At 31.1% G+C, this 14,296-nt stretch overlaps 2 protein-coding genes across 3 annotated transcripts in view; one reads left to right on the top strand and one right to left on the bottom strand.

Annotated features, from left to right (window-relative positions):
- Positions 1–890: 890 nt before the first annotated feature.
- Positions 891–14,296, bottom strand: part of LOC139490771 (transmembrane protein 181-like) — a 35,264-nt gene continuing 21,858 nt past the window's right edge. Inside the window, exons 11-14 of one of the 2 annotated variants that reach the window (XM_071277758.1) lie at positions 4,868–4,970; positions 3,745–3,969; positions 3,305–3,371; positions 891–2,182 (exon numbers count right to left, since the gene is read on the bottom strand). In XM_071277758.1, the coding sequence (XP_071133859.1) occupies positions 2,098–2,182; positions 3,305–3,371; positions 3,745–3,969; positions 4,868–4,970 (480 nt within the window). In that variant the 3' untranslated portion in view covers positions 891–2,097. The remainder of the gene's footprint in view (positions 2,183–3,304; positions 3,372–3,744; positions 3,970–4,867; positions 4,971–14,296) is intronic. The other variant, XM_071277757.1, reaches the window with a different exon arrangement.
- On the top strand, positions 12,099–13,255 carry LOC139490772 (heavy metal-binding protein HIP-like). Its single transcript, XM_071277759.1, has one exon. It carries the CDS (start codon positions 12,226–12,228, stop codon positions 13,132–13,134), a length of 909 nt encoding a protein of 302 aa, XP_071133860.1. The 5' UTR covers positions 12,099–12,225; the 3' UTR covers positions 13,135–13,255.

The following is a 14,296-nucleotide window of genomic DNA, read 5'->3' as shown; positions in this document are numbered from 1 at the left end:
TTCATATTCAACCAAATTTTCCCCTACAAAAGCAGGGGGGCCTGGGCCCACCTGGAAAACCTTCTAAATCTGCCTCTTCTTATCAAGTGGCATTTGTCTGGTATATAGGAATCATTCTAGTATACTTTCTAAATTAAACTCCTCCTACATAACTTGAATGGTTTCATGGCAAGTTTACACAATCCAATATATAATATAAATATGTGAATAAATGAATATGCTTATGGTCTTAAAAGAATTGAATTTTTTAGTCTGATAGGAAATAAAACAGTAGTATTCAGTAATTGCGAATAGCAAATCTTTCTTTACTTCTTTTTTTTCTCTCCAAAAACTAAGCAACCAACCTATTAATTGACTACATTGTATTTTGATCGCATACCTCAATTCTATTGTTTAGCTAACTAAAGACATTTCTGTAAACATATTCCATTCTCAAAAGACTCGAGTTAATGACAATGGATTGGACAGACATTTTTAACATACATGGTCTTACTGAGCACCACGGGTACAACAAACCATCACTTGAGTGAGAAGCTGACTTCAACTCTTCACAAGAGACAAAATGACACAGAAATTAGCATCTATAGATCACTGTATGACCTTCAACAATGAGCAAAGCCCATACCACATTGGCTCATTTGTAAGTTGGTAAAATAATTAAACATACAAATACAAATCTAGTGATAAAACCCATTTTCAAAGGATATAAATAATAAATAAATAAATAATAATAAAAATGAAAAAAATTGTACAAAAATGATACCATTACCCTTTATTCAATGAGTCAAATTAGAACAAATACTTCTAAATTAAAGCTGATTTTTTTCTTTCAAGTCTGTAAGACTTGGGGGAAAAACGAAAATAACGTGAACCAAATAAATATTCTTAAAGGACAATTGAGGCGACTAGCTTTGAGTACACAACTATTCTCTTATAAACTAAAACATTTGTAAGACCAGTATTTTTCAAAATTGTTCTTAGTATTTATCAAAACAGATACTTGAGGCATGACTTCCAATGAGGTATTCATTTAAATATATATTTTTATAATCTTAACCTTCAATTGATCTTTCTACTTAATAATGACAAGTGGAAAACTACTTCAACTAAAAACTTTAACCCAAGAATGTACTTATTGATATTTTTAAATACATGTATCTATTTTAATGGTCTCTTAATTATATAATAAGTATTTATCTATCATTTATCATATAACATCTATATTACATCATGTATCATTTTTAATTCTGCATGTTTCTAAAAAGAATGCCCAGATGGAATGCTTTAAATGGGAAAATATAAATTTCCAAGTATGTACAAATATACAAAGAATTTGATAAAAAGTTTTCATTGTAGAAATTCAGACTGTAGATAATAGATTTAATCATTAATAATTTAAAGCTGATTTTTTTTTTTTTAATTTCCAAAAAAGAAAGCAAAATATATTATCTGTATAATGCATGTTTAATGTTAAAGCTGCTCACAAGCCAGTAAAGCAAAATTAGATCCATACAAATTGTAAATAAAAATGTGTAGAATCATACCACATAGGGGGTTCAATTTTTTTTTAATCGAACCATTACAGTTCTAAACTGATCCAATTCTCTTATGCCTGTTCCAGAAATAAATGTTTAAGGGGTCAGAAGACACTTTCTATTTAACCCAGCCATGCATAAAATTTAAATTGACTTTTTCCTATAATTGTTCAAGCTATCTTTATAACATAACTACCAACCCCCAAACTGTAATATAAGTGTCATCTGACCACTACATACATTAATTCAGGAACAGCCCCATTACTATCAAACTTTAAATATAACATTTAACAACAAATTATAACAAACAAACAATTTGGGTCTGAAGACTTTTTGGCAGTTTTACTTTGAGATATAACTGGTCTTCACTGTAATAAAACCATTGTCATGTTGACTGAAAACTTGTTTAACATTCAATGTAAAATAACAATAATATAAGTAATCTATATTGCACTACTAATAAATGCCATCTTTTATCACAATCCCATCCAAAATGGCCTCTACGAGTACCCTTGACCACAGATCAGATCTACTGTCCCATAATGCTTCAGTGTCTCTATAATCACCGTCGGAATATTTCTTCATCACTGTCATGGTAACGACTAACATGTCGACTTGTTGTCAGCGTTGTTTCTTCTTGATCTGACCTAGAATAGATGTTGAAATGAGTTTGTCAAAATAATTTATTTACTATGGCAAACTGTAGTTCTTCTTTATCTTTATTACTTAAATCGCATTGCAGTCTTGTTAATTTGAATTCATATACTAAAATTAGTATGGTGTTCATTATCACTGAACTAGTATATATTTGTTTAGGGGCAAGCTGAAGGACGCCTCCGGGTGCGGGAATTTCTCGCTACATTGAAGACCTGTTTGTGACCTTCTGCTGTTGTTTTTTCTATGGTTTGGTTGTTGTCTCTTTGGCACATTCCCCATTTCCATTCTCAATTTTATTAGTTCACCTAGTTAAAATCAAATCCTCAAATAAAGTACTTCAAGAGTGCACACGCTGAAATGTCTCTCCTGCTTTACTGACCATTGATTTTATGTTGAAAGTCATAAATATGAAGATTTTACTTCAAGTATCACATAAACTTAATGTTTATAATTTATACAAATGACAATGTGATTGAAGTCATATAAATTCCGTCAGAAAGATATTTACACATTACAATTATTCTATACACCAACTGCTTATAGTAATTAATAGTCAGACTGAAAACAAAAACTTAACATTGTCCAATGTACCATGAAAATGAGGTTGAGGTCAGATGAAACCTGCTAGACTAACATGCAAGCCTTACAATTATTCCATACACCACATATAGTGGACCTACTGCTTATAGTATCTGAGAAATTGACCTTATCACGTAACTTTAACCTTGATCACTGATCCTTAAAGTACCAACTACCAACGAGTACCAACAGTAGTATACACAGCCGGCAGATATAATCTCTTGCATACTGCAACTGTCATTACAGTTAAAACAATATTGTTACCAATTTTTCTGCAAGTCAATATTTCAGCTTATGACCAAATCAATGTTTGTTTTGTATACAAATTCCATTAATCATGTTAATGCTGTCTTTTTGTAAGTCAGCTTTATCTCACAAACTGAAGCATTCTACAGAATTGAGAATTTCTGTATCAAAACCAAATTTAAAAGAAGAGATTTCTATACCATAACAGATTTCAAAATGTCTGTAAAAATAGTTAGGCATCATAGCTTCAACCTTTTCACTAATCATAAACTAATTATAAAACTTACCCATAATGCACATCTTCATCTGAGTCATTTAACATACTCATTCCAGGATTATCTTTAAAATTACTCTCTGTGAAAGAAAAGTATTGTTATCGTCAAAAATTTAAATGCAATATTTTGGACTAGGGTACTTTTTTATTCTTCATTCAAAAACCATGAATTATTGATCATGAGCATTATTTTTTTTAAACACAGACAGAATTTTTTTTAGCTCTCAAAATGTCAGACTAACAAATGATTCTAGTATTGCTTATTTGAGCTACATGTTAATTCTGATAAACAAGGGAAGATAATCTGCACCTCAATTTTTTCCACTATTTTATATAATGTTTCTGTGGTCCTGTTAATATTATTGAGTTAAAATATCAAAAAGATTGACATAGAAAAGATGTATAAAGAAAGGAAACAACATATTTGTTTCATACTCAGCTGAATATGCTTACCATATATAGCATTTTTGGAAGGCGAATACACAAATGCCATTGTGTACATATAGAAATTGAGCAGACCATAAATGGCAACAAATTCTGCTGAATTTTTGTAGTTTGTGGACAATTCTGCTACAAAATTATCTTGTAAAGCTGCAGCACCGTATCTCATCACTGTTATTGTAATACTGATTGTCAACACAATTAACATTAAAAAGGTCATGAACTTTAACCTCAAATCTGAAATTAAAACAATTTTAGTGAAAACGAATGTAGAAACACAGATATAAAGTCACAGTTACAGGAACAAAAGCATATTGTTTTAAAAGCATTCACTTATTTTACAGTGTCTGTAACAAGCAAGCTATGCTACATGTTTCTGGACCATGTGTTTTTATTTTATGTTGTTTGTCCTTTTGTTTGTACTTTGTAGGTCTGGATTTAGTTGTAGGGAGTTGATATGGTCTGATATAATGTGCAGTATTTTTGGATTTTCCTAGTGGTTATCCCTTTTAATAGAATACCAAAAAGTTTTGGATGTAAACTTAATCATACACAATGGATATACTGTCAATGATGTTATTTTCAATTTGGTGAACCAGCAATGAACTTACCCATAAGTCACTAACTACTTAGATTCTGAAACACTCTACTGACAGCATAGTTGATTAATTTGAAATTCATTTTATGAATCTCATTGGAACACAAGTCAATATAATTTTGAGGTCCAACTACATGAGGCATTGCAGGAAACAAAGTCAAGAGTTCAATGTATTAAAATCTAATCCATTTGTTTTGAACAATAAAATATGTTTAAACTAAATGTATTAAAAATATATCTGGATTGCTTAGCTTTTTAATTTTCTGAAATATGATATTTTTTATCATATTCCCTTGTAGTCACAGCCTGACTGTCATACCAATCCCTAACATTGTAACAAATTGGAAGCCAAGATAATAAAACTGTTAAATCTTTTATGAGTATTGATACTTCAAAGATACTTTTTAAACACCATATATGCATTCTCTAACACTCAGAAAATCATGTAAATTTACTTTTAATATCACCAAGAAAACCTTTTATGTCATAGTTTTATGAGTCCTCGAAATGAACTTGTGCATGTCATGATGCTCTTACCAAAATATGGCATAGATCTCAGCTCTGCATACGCTCTGATTAACAGATACCCTAGGTACAGAAGATACAGGCCTCCAACAATGAAGAAAAATATTTTAAAACCCTGAAAATAAAAATAAAAATACATTGTAGAACTGTATACACTAATAAGCTGAAATAGGCATTGTATAAAACTTAAATAAGAAAATGTGAGTAGTGGTATTTTGCCATCTGTCCTCCATGCTTTATCTAGGGAAAGAAAACTATTAACAATAATACCTTATCTTAATATAAACACAAGTACAGTAATTCTTGCACAATACCATTTTTAACCGGATTTTTGTGACAAAAATGTCGGTTATTGATCTGGGGATGTACGGCGGGCGGTCGGTCGGGCGGGCGGGCGTGCGGGCAGGCGGGCGTGCGGGTGGCAATCAAATGTTGTCCGTGCATTAACTCATGAACCGTTCAACCAAAGCTTTTAGAATTTTAATATGTTATTACTGACAACTATACGATGGTCAAGTTCAATAATGGCGATTTTGACTTTTACCGTTCAGGAGTTATGGTTCTTTAAAGATTGAAAAATGGAGTTTCCAGTCGTGTTTGTGCATTTACGCATGAACTGTTCTACCAAAGCTTCCCAAATTTTAATATGTTGTTACTGATGACAGAATGGAGGTCAGGTTCAATAATGACGATTTTGACTTTTACCGTTCAGGAGTTGTGGTTCTTGAAAGATTGAAAAATGGAGTTTCCAGTCGTGTCCGTGCATTTATGCATGAACTGTTCTACCAAAGCTTCCGAAATTTTAATATGCTGTTACTGATGACAAAATGGAGGTCAAGTTCAATAATGACGATTTTGACTTTTACCGTTCAGGAGTTATGGTTCTTGAAAGATTGAAAAATGGTGTTTCCCGTCGTGTCCGTGCATTTTCTCATGAACCATTCAACCAAAGCTTTTGAAATTTTAATATGATGTTACTGATGACAAAATAGAGGTCAAGTTCAATAATGACGATTTTGACTTTAAGCGTTCAGGAGTTATGGTTCTTGAAAGATTGTAAAATGGCGTTTCCATTCACGTTGTTGCATTTACTCATGAACCTTTCAATCTAAGCTTTTGAAATTTTAATATGTTGATACTGATGACAAAATGGAGGTCAAATTTGATATTGAAGATTTTCACTTTCACCATTCATCAGTAATGGTTCTTGTGATATTGCCAGGACACAAATAAATGTTAATAAATCCGGTTTGCTGTCGTTGTGACAGCCTCTTGTATGGTAATAAATCACATGTTTGTAGTTCAAGTTGCACACAATCATTTGTACAAGCACTTATCATAATGTACAAGCACTTCTGATGTCAAGAAACATAACTCTGCTGTGTTATTGGGTTGCTGTCTCATGGACATGTAAACCACATCCCCTTTATATAAAAACAAAAGTGCACACGCTGAAATGTCTCACCTTCTATACTAATCATTGATATTATGTTGATAGTCCTAAGTATCAGAGTATAAAGTTAAGCTTTATAACAACTGTCACATAAACCTAACATATATAGTTGACCTATTACTTATAGTTTAAGAAAAATAGACCAAAACACAAAAACTCAACACTGTGCAATGAACCGTGAAAATGAGGTCACGGTCAAATAAATCCTGCGAGACTGACATAAAGATCATAAAATATTTCCATACACCAAATATAGTTGACCTATAGCATAGAGTATTAGATAAAAAGACCAAAACTCAAAAACTTAACATTGACCATTGAACCATGAAATGAGGTCAAGGTCACATGACATCTGCCAACTAGACATGTACACCTTACAATCATTCCATACAACAAATATAGTAGACCTATTGCATATAGTATGAGAAAAACAGACCAAAACACAAAAATTTAACTATAACCACTGAACCATGAAAATGAGGTCAAGGTCAGATGATACCTGCCTGTTGGACATGTACACCTTACAGTCCTTCCATACACCGAATATACTAGCCCTATTGCTTATAGTATCTGAGATATGGACTTGACCACCAAAACTTAACCTTGTTCACTGATCCATTAAATGAGGTCGAGGTCAAGTGAAAACTGTCTGACAGACATGAGGACCTTGCAAGGTATGCACATATGAAATATAGTTATCCTATTACTTATAATAAGAGAGAATTCAACATTACAAACAATTTGAACTTTTTTTTCAAGTGGTCACTGAACCATGAAAATGAGGTCAAGGACATTGGACATGTGACTGACAGAAACTTTGTAACATGAGGCATCTATATACAAAGTATGAAGCATCCAGGTCTTCCACCTTCTAAAATATAAAGCTTTTAAGAAGTTAGCTAACACAGCCGCCGCCGCCGGATCACTATCCCTATGTCGAGCTTTCTGCAACAAAAGTTGCAGGCTCGACAAAAACCATCCGGAGTATAACACAAAACAAGAAAAAGACAAGAGATTTTTGAAAAATAATTTCTTTATACAATCTTTCAAAAAATGGCATCTAATGGGCCATTATTAGGGACCAGTTTGGATTTAGATCTAAATCATATGTAGTCAAGGTTTGAACCCCCCAACCCAAATTCTGATTTATTCCTATAAGGAGTAAACATAAAAGCTTAGTGACTATTGAAACATTAGTGGGCAAATTCGAATTCTTATCTTGAAACTGAAATTGTGAATTCCTTGAATAAATTATAACATACAAACACTTCTGATGTTAAGAATCATCACTTCAGATAATTTTTCAAACTTAAGTGTGCTGCTCAGTATTTATTTAATTGACAAGTATACCGCAACACCTTGTTTCATAAATTTTCCATAATCTAATCTGGTGAAATATCAGGAACTAAATGTAATATGATCTATTATCACCATTTTACGAAACTAACCTTTAATCTTGCTGACAGATAATTTCCTTTCTCAGCTGAATCGAGTGATATGAAAAATTATCACTAGAAACTAAGGGGGCATGTGGGGTTGCTTATGAAATTGACAACTTCGTCATAGGTAAAATAGCAATAAACAGATTATCATTGGTCATCTCAACTGAATTTCTCACTTTTGCTGTACAGGCACAAGCAGAAAATCAATCTCTGTGAGATGATCAATGATAATCTATTTATAAATATCTGCTGTTGAAAAACAATATTTGATGACTTGTAAAAAATCTGTGTTGTTTGAATTGATTGGCACAGCATTAAACAAAAAGAAAAAAGAATAGTATTTTTTCTGTTGATTTAATGTTAAATACATGCAGAAATGTGACATCTTTGCTTTTTGTTATCCTTGATTTTAGAACACTAAATATCTTCTGACATGTCTGACAGACAAGGCAATACATTTTGTCTTCTCTTTATTGAACAGCAAAATATAACATGGAAGTTTGAATTGTGTGAAAATCGCAACAATTTCTTTGAATGAATCATGTTATGGTAACAATTTCTTTCAGTCATAAAACATATCTAAAATAACACACTATTGTCTAATAATTTAATTTTGGATGTAACACGTCTTCTGATTGGCTGACATTATTTTGTTATCAGCCCATAGACATAATTTAGTCATGTGACCATGACGTCATCAACATTTTTTTCATGGTTTTCTATAGATTAAAATGGAATTAGAATTAAATTATAAGAAATGACTGTAATATTTTTTCTGTTTATTCGAAATAACATAAAAAAATGTGGTGTACACTGTTAAATAACCCGCTACACGTGTTATTCAGTGTGCACCAAATTTTTTATGTTATTTCTTCATAGACAGAAAAAATATTAAAGTCATTCCTTAAGTATTGACCCTCTTTCAATTGAAAAAATCAAAGGATTTAAAAGTTTTAAATTTATGGTGATTAACCAAAAGTTTAGTGATACTTTAAATGTATATATACAGTTTCTTTAAAGGAGTATTTAAGAAGAACAGCACAATTTTGACAGCAAGTGGTAATTTAATAGTACTACAGAAGATCAGATTTTGTAATGGTAATTTGATGATGAACTTCACTTCTTCCTGGTTGTTCAATTTGAAATGTCATGGGGTTTCTATCACTAAAAGTGTTTGCTTCCTTCACATACTGATATTACATAGCTATTGAGTTGATATGCTTAAATTAAATGCTTATAAGTTTCTTGTTGCATTGAATTCATAAATATTCCAAATTTTAAAGGGCCCACTAAAATTATATAAAGTATAATATAAAGAAAACTGATGAAATTTCACAAAATTATTGCTTAAGTGTTATACAAAAAAAAATATATGTCACTTGACAAAGGACTTGGTTTCAACTTATATATAAAGTATATACCTTGCAACAAGCAGATATCTAATTACTTTAAAATTTAAAGTGAATAGAACAGCTAGGTGTTAGAGTTAAAATTCAATTTACTAAAAGTCAGAAGTATATTGAAACAACACAGAATGAAAGGCTTATTTGTAACTTTTATCATTTATGTCATTCTAGTGGACATTATGTTCTCCTTATCTGAATCTGACTCCTGTGATGGAGAACACTGTGGTAGTGTTATATCAATGCCAATTATGGACAATATGAAAGCTTCTTTAAAAGCTGACTTGGATGTGTCTAAAATGAATAAGCATTTAAAGGCCTACATTGAACAGGAGATTAAAAAGGGTGTGAAGACGGCAATGGAAAGCATGATGAAACAAATGATAGAAAACAATACAGGAAAGATGAATTCAGAAATAACAGACAAGTTTAAAGATGCTGAGGAAAGACATACAGTAAAGACTGATCAGATGGAACTGCTCATAAAAAATAAAAGTGCAGAAATGTTGACATTATTTCAAGACAATGTGGAAAAACAAACAATTAAAACAGTTCAGATGGAGCAGGTCATAAAAAACAAAAGTGAAGAAATGTTGACATTAATTAAAGACAATGAGGACAAAAGTATGGCAAGCTTTCATGTAAAAATGGAAGAATTCAAACAGAAATTTGAACAAAAGAATAAATTGAACTATGCTTTTTTCACACATTTATCTTCTAGCAAGTCAAATTTAAAACCAGGCACAATACACAAAACAAGAAAAAGATAGAGATTTTAGAAAAATAATTTCTTTTAAAAAAGCAGTATCTACTGAGGACCATATTGGATGTAGATCTTAATCATCTGATTTAAACCGACTGTGCAAGACCCTCAAGGGTATTCAAGGTCATTTGAAACCCCCCTTTTTGAAGTCTGATTTATTTCTAAAAGGTGTAAACATGAAAGCTACTATTGAAACATAGGTGGGCGAATAAAAATTCTCATCTTGAAACAGAATTCGTTGAAATCCTGTATGGTCAAGGTCAAACATTATATTAATGTACAAGCACTTCTGATGTTAAGAATCATCACTTCAGATAATTCAAATTTAAGTGTGCTGCTCAGTAACTATCTCATGAACAAGTATACCATATCTCCTTGTTTCATCAATTTTCCATAATCTAATCTGTTGAAATATCAGAAACTGAATGTGATATCTGCTGTTGAAAAAACTATATCTGATGATTTTTTTTAAATTCTGTGTTGTTTTAATTGATTACCACAGCATTAAACAAAAAGAAAAAATAGAATAGTATTTTTTTCTGTTGGCTTAATGTTGAATGCATGCAGAAATGTGACGTCTTTGTTATTTATCATTTTGATTTTAGAACACTTAATGTCTTTTGACCGACAAGGCAATACATTTTTTCTTCTCTTTATACTATAAAATAGTAAAATATGACATAGAAATTTGGATGGATTGAAAACTGCAATATATTTGTGAACTGAATCATGTTACATTAACTAGTTCGTTTAGCCATAAAGTATCCCTAAAATCAGTATGTACTATTGACCCTCTTTCCATTGTAGAATCAAAGAATTTAAAGTTAAAGACTATAGTGATAAAAATAAAGATCGGTTTATCACTACTAATATTCTTCTTCCGAAAATCTTCTTAAAATATCAATCAGTGACTTTATACATGTATGGAGATTTTAAAAAAGGTTTTATGAAGAAGAATATTAATTAAAGTACTACAGAAGATAGGATTTTGTACCAGTCACATGCTCTTCACTTGATCCTTATCATACAGTATATTGTCATAAGGTTACCATTCCTTTCAGTATTGACTTCTAATACACACTGGTACCAAAATTGTTGTTTAATAGATATAGGAAGATGTGGTGTGAGTGCCAATGAGACAACTCTCCATACAAATAACAATTTAAAAAGTAAACCATTATAGGTTAAAGTACGGCCTTCAACACGGAGCCTCAGCTCACACCGAACAACAAGCTATAAAGGGCCCCAAAATTACTAGTGTAAAACCATTCAAACGGGAAAACCAACGGTCTAATCTATATAAACAAAACGAGAAACGAGAAACACGTATATATTACATAAACAAACGACAACTACTGTACATCAGATTCCTGACTTAGGACAGGTGCAAACATTTGCAGCGGGATTAAACGTTTTAATGGATCCAAACCTCCCTTTTTCTGAAACAATAGCATAACATCACAACAAAGAAAAACATACGATAAAATATCAATTGGCAGACTTAACTCAATCAAAAAACGTATGATTAAACAATGAACGAATAAATTTGATCTGCGATATCTGAATACAAATGCACAGTTAATTAAATATTAAAGACAAACATTCATGACCAAAAAGCTAACAAACAAATTCAAAAACAGGACATGACTGAGAAATATTTAACCAATCAATGTTCACTTTAGAAAAAAACCGGTTTTTTTATAATCTTGAAGTTTATACAAATGTTGTAAGAATAAGTGAAGATATTACAAATAATCAAAGCTGGTGTACAGACAAGATCCGTATAAATAAAAAATGACAAAAAAGCATTATAAACAGTATCAACAGGTCGAATTAACAAGAAAATACGATTTGAGAGTACTCGCAGTTACTGACAGCTAGTTAAAAGCCAAAACCAATTAATAATAAAAAATCATGCATCAGAGACTAAAATCGACTAAAACACATCACAGGGATTTAAGTATATGTGCTTAAACTAAATGATTCAAAGTTTCTTGTTGCAAGGAAATTATACTTGTACCAAAGAGTCCATTAAATATTATAAAGTATAATATGTAACGACAACTCATGAAAGTTCTCAGACACTTTGAGTAAGTGTTATACAAAAACAATCCACTTTGATGTCACATTGAAAGGGACTTATTTTCAACTAATATAAAGTATTTTCTTTGCAATTGGCATACATATAATACTTTAATATTTAAAGTGAATAGTACAGCTGTGTGAACACATTGTATTTAATTTTAATTAAATAAAAGCCAGTCATTATTTTCAAATATTCAGTCAGTAGTATATTGAAACAGTTCAGAATGAAAGGATTATTAGCGACTTATATTATTTATGTCATTCTAGTGGACATTATGTTCTCCTTATCTGAATCTGACTCCTGTGATGGAGAACACTGTGGTAGTGTTATATCTATGCCAATAATGGACAATATGAAAGCTTCCTTAAAAGCTGACTTGGATGTGTCTAAAATGAATAAGCATTTAAAGGCATACATACAACAGGAAATTGAAATAGGTGTGAGGACAGCAATGGAAAACCTTATGAAACAAATGATAGAAAACAAAACAGAAAAGATGAATTCAGAAATTAAGACACTGTCTGGAATGAAAAATGCAGAAATAACAGTCAGATTAGATGATGCTGTGGAAAGACAAACTATTAAAACAAATCAGATGGAACTGCTCTTTAAAAACAAAACTGAAGAAATGTTAACATTTATCAAAGACAATGAAGTAAAAAGTATGGCAAGCTTTGAGGTAAAAATGGAAGAATTCAAACAGATATTTGAACAAAAGAATAAATTAAGCTATGCATTCTTCTCCCATTTGTCTTCTCCCAAGACAAACTTAAAATCAAATGCAATAGTTATATTTGATGTTGTACCACTGAACATTGGTGGAGCTTATGATGGTACCACAGGAAAGTTTACATGTAAAGAAGATGGGATATATACATTCTCCTGGACTACACTGTCTGGCCCTAAAAACGATTTCACCAGTGCTCTTGTGGTTGATGGAACACTAATAGCTAGTAATGTAGTAGACAATGAAGCAACTGAAGATGCTATGACAGGATCTATGAGTGTAATTGTTAAAATGACAAAGGGACAACAGGCATGCATTAAATTTGTTGAACCATCCAAGAATTTTTTAAAACATTCATGGACCGGAAATATACCTTCTTCAGTGTTCTCAGGATTTAAAATTTAAGGGCATACGATACAGTTTTGATCCCGTATTTACAAGTTGATGAAAATTTGCATATAGGCCATTTTTTACCTGATTAAATCAAATATGTAATAAAAAATATACCTTCATGTGCTACTTTTTGAGTTAAATGAGGTCGAAATTTTGTATATTTGCCCAAATTTCGGATTTGTGGCCGTATGTTCCCTTTCGAAAGAAAGACAGAACTTTTTTGTTTTAAAAGATAATCACAAATTGTTTTTTGCTAAATAATTTATAATTTCTTTATTTTATAAGTATTTAAAAAATTTATGCATTGTTTGTTCAGAAATAACTCATATTTATCAAATGGTCATGAATTGAGAAAAAAAACGTCATTTTTTGCTGTATATTTATCAAAATTTAAAAAAATGCAATATTTACAGTTTTATAAAATTTAGTCCATATAATCTCCCTGCAAATTGAAACAAAATCTCGTTTTAAAAAATGGGGGTCCATGCACTCGTTTTCAAATTAAATCAGTTTGAATGATAAAAATCAGTCGAAAAATGCATCTTTTCCCGATATGTCACAGTTTGACGTCGCGAAAATAACATTTTACGTTAGCAACGTCATTATCACCCCTGTAACTGTATCGTATGCCCTTAACTGCTTATCTTCTAGAAGTAGTCAGATAATATCAAGTGATCAGATAAGAAAATTTCATTTTCTTTAACTTCAGATGTTTTATCAGATAGTTTAACGCACAGTATCTGATCAGGTTCATCTGAATGAATAAGGTTTTCTCACAAGTTTTATCGGACTGTTTACTTTCAGTTAGGCACTATTACAGACATCAGACCCCACCTTAATTGTAAACTTCAGCAAACAAACAAACTTCCCATCTGTCACTTTGATTTCTCATTTTCAAAAGTCACCCTATATTTCAAACATTCACCCTCATTTTCATTTTTAATGTTATGCAAATTTTTCATTTTTATGTAAAGACATTTATGGACAGAAAGAATGTATTAATTATGAACTGAAGTGAAATCATTGATTAAGTAAAATGATCTTATATTCATTTAAGACTTAAGGGCATACAATACAGTTTTGATCCTGTATTTACATTTTGATAAAAATTTCCATATAGAATATTTTTTATCTGATTAAATCAAATATGTAATAAAAAATATACCTTCATGTG

Source organism: Mytilus edulis, chromosome 10, assembly GCF_963676685.1.
Source record: "Mytilus edulis chromosome 10, xbMytEdul2.2, whole genome shotgun sequence".
NCBI classification, from domain to species: domain Eukaryota; kingdom Metazoa; phylum Mollusca; class Bivalvia; order Mytilida; family Mytilidae; genus Mytilus; species Mytilus edulis.
This window is presented reverse-complemented; position numbering and strand designations above follow the sequence as displayed.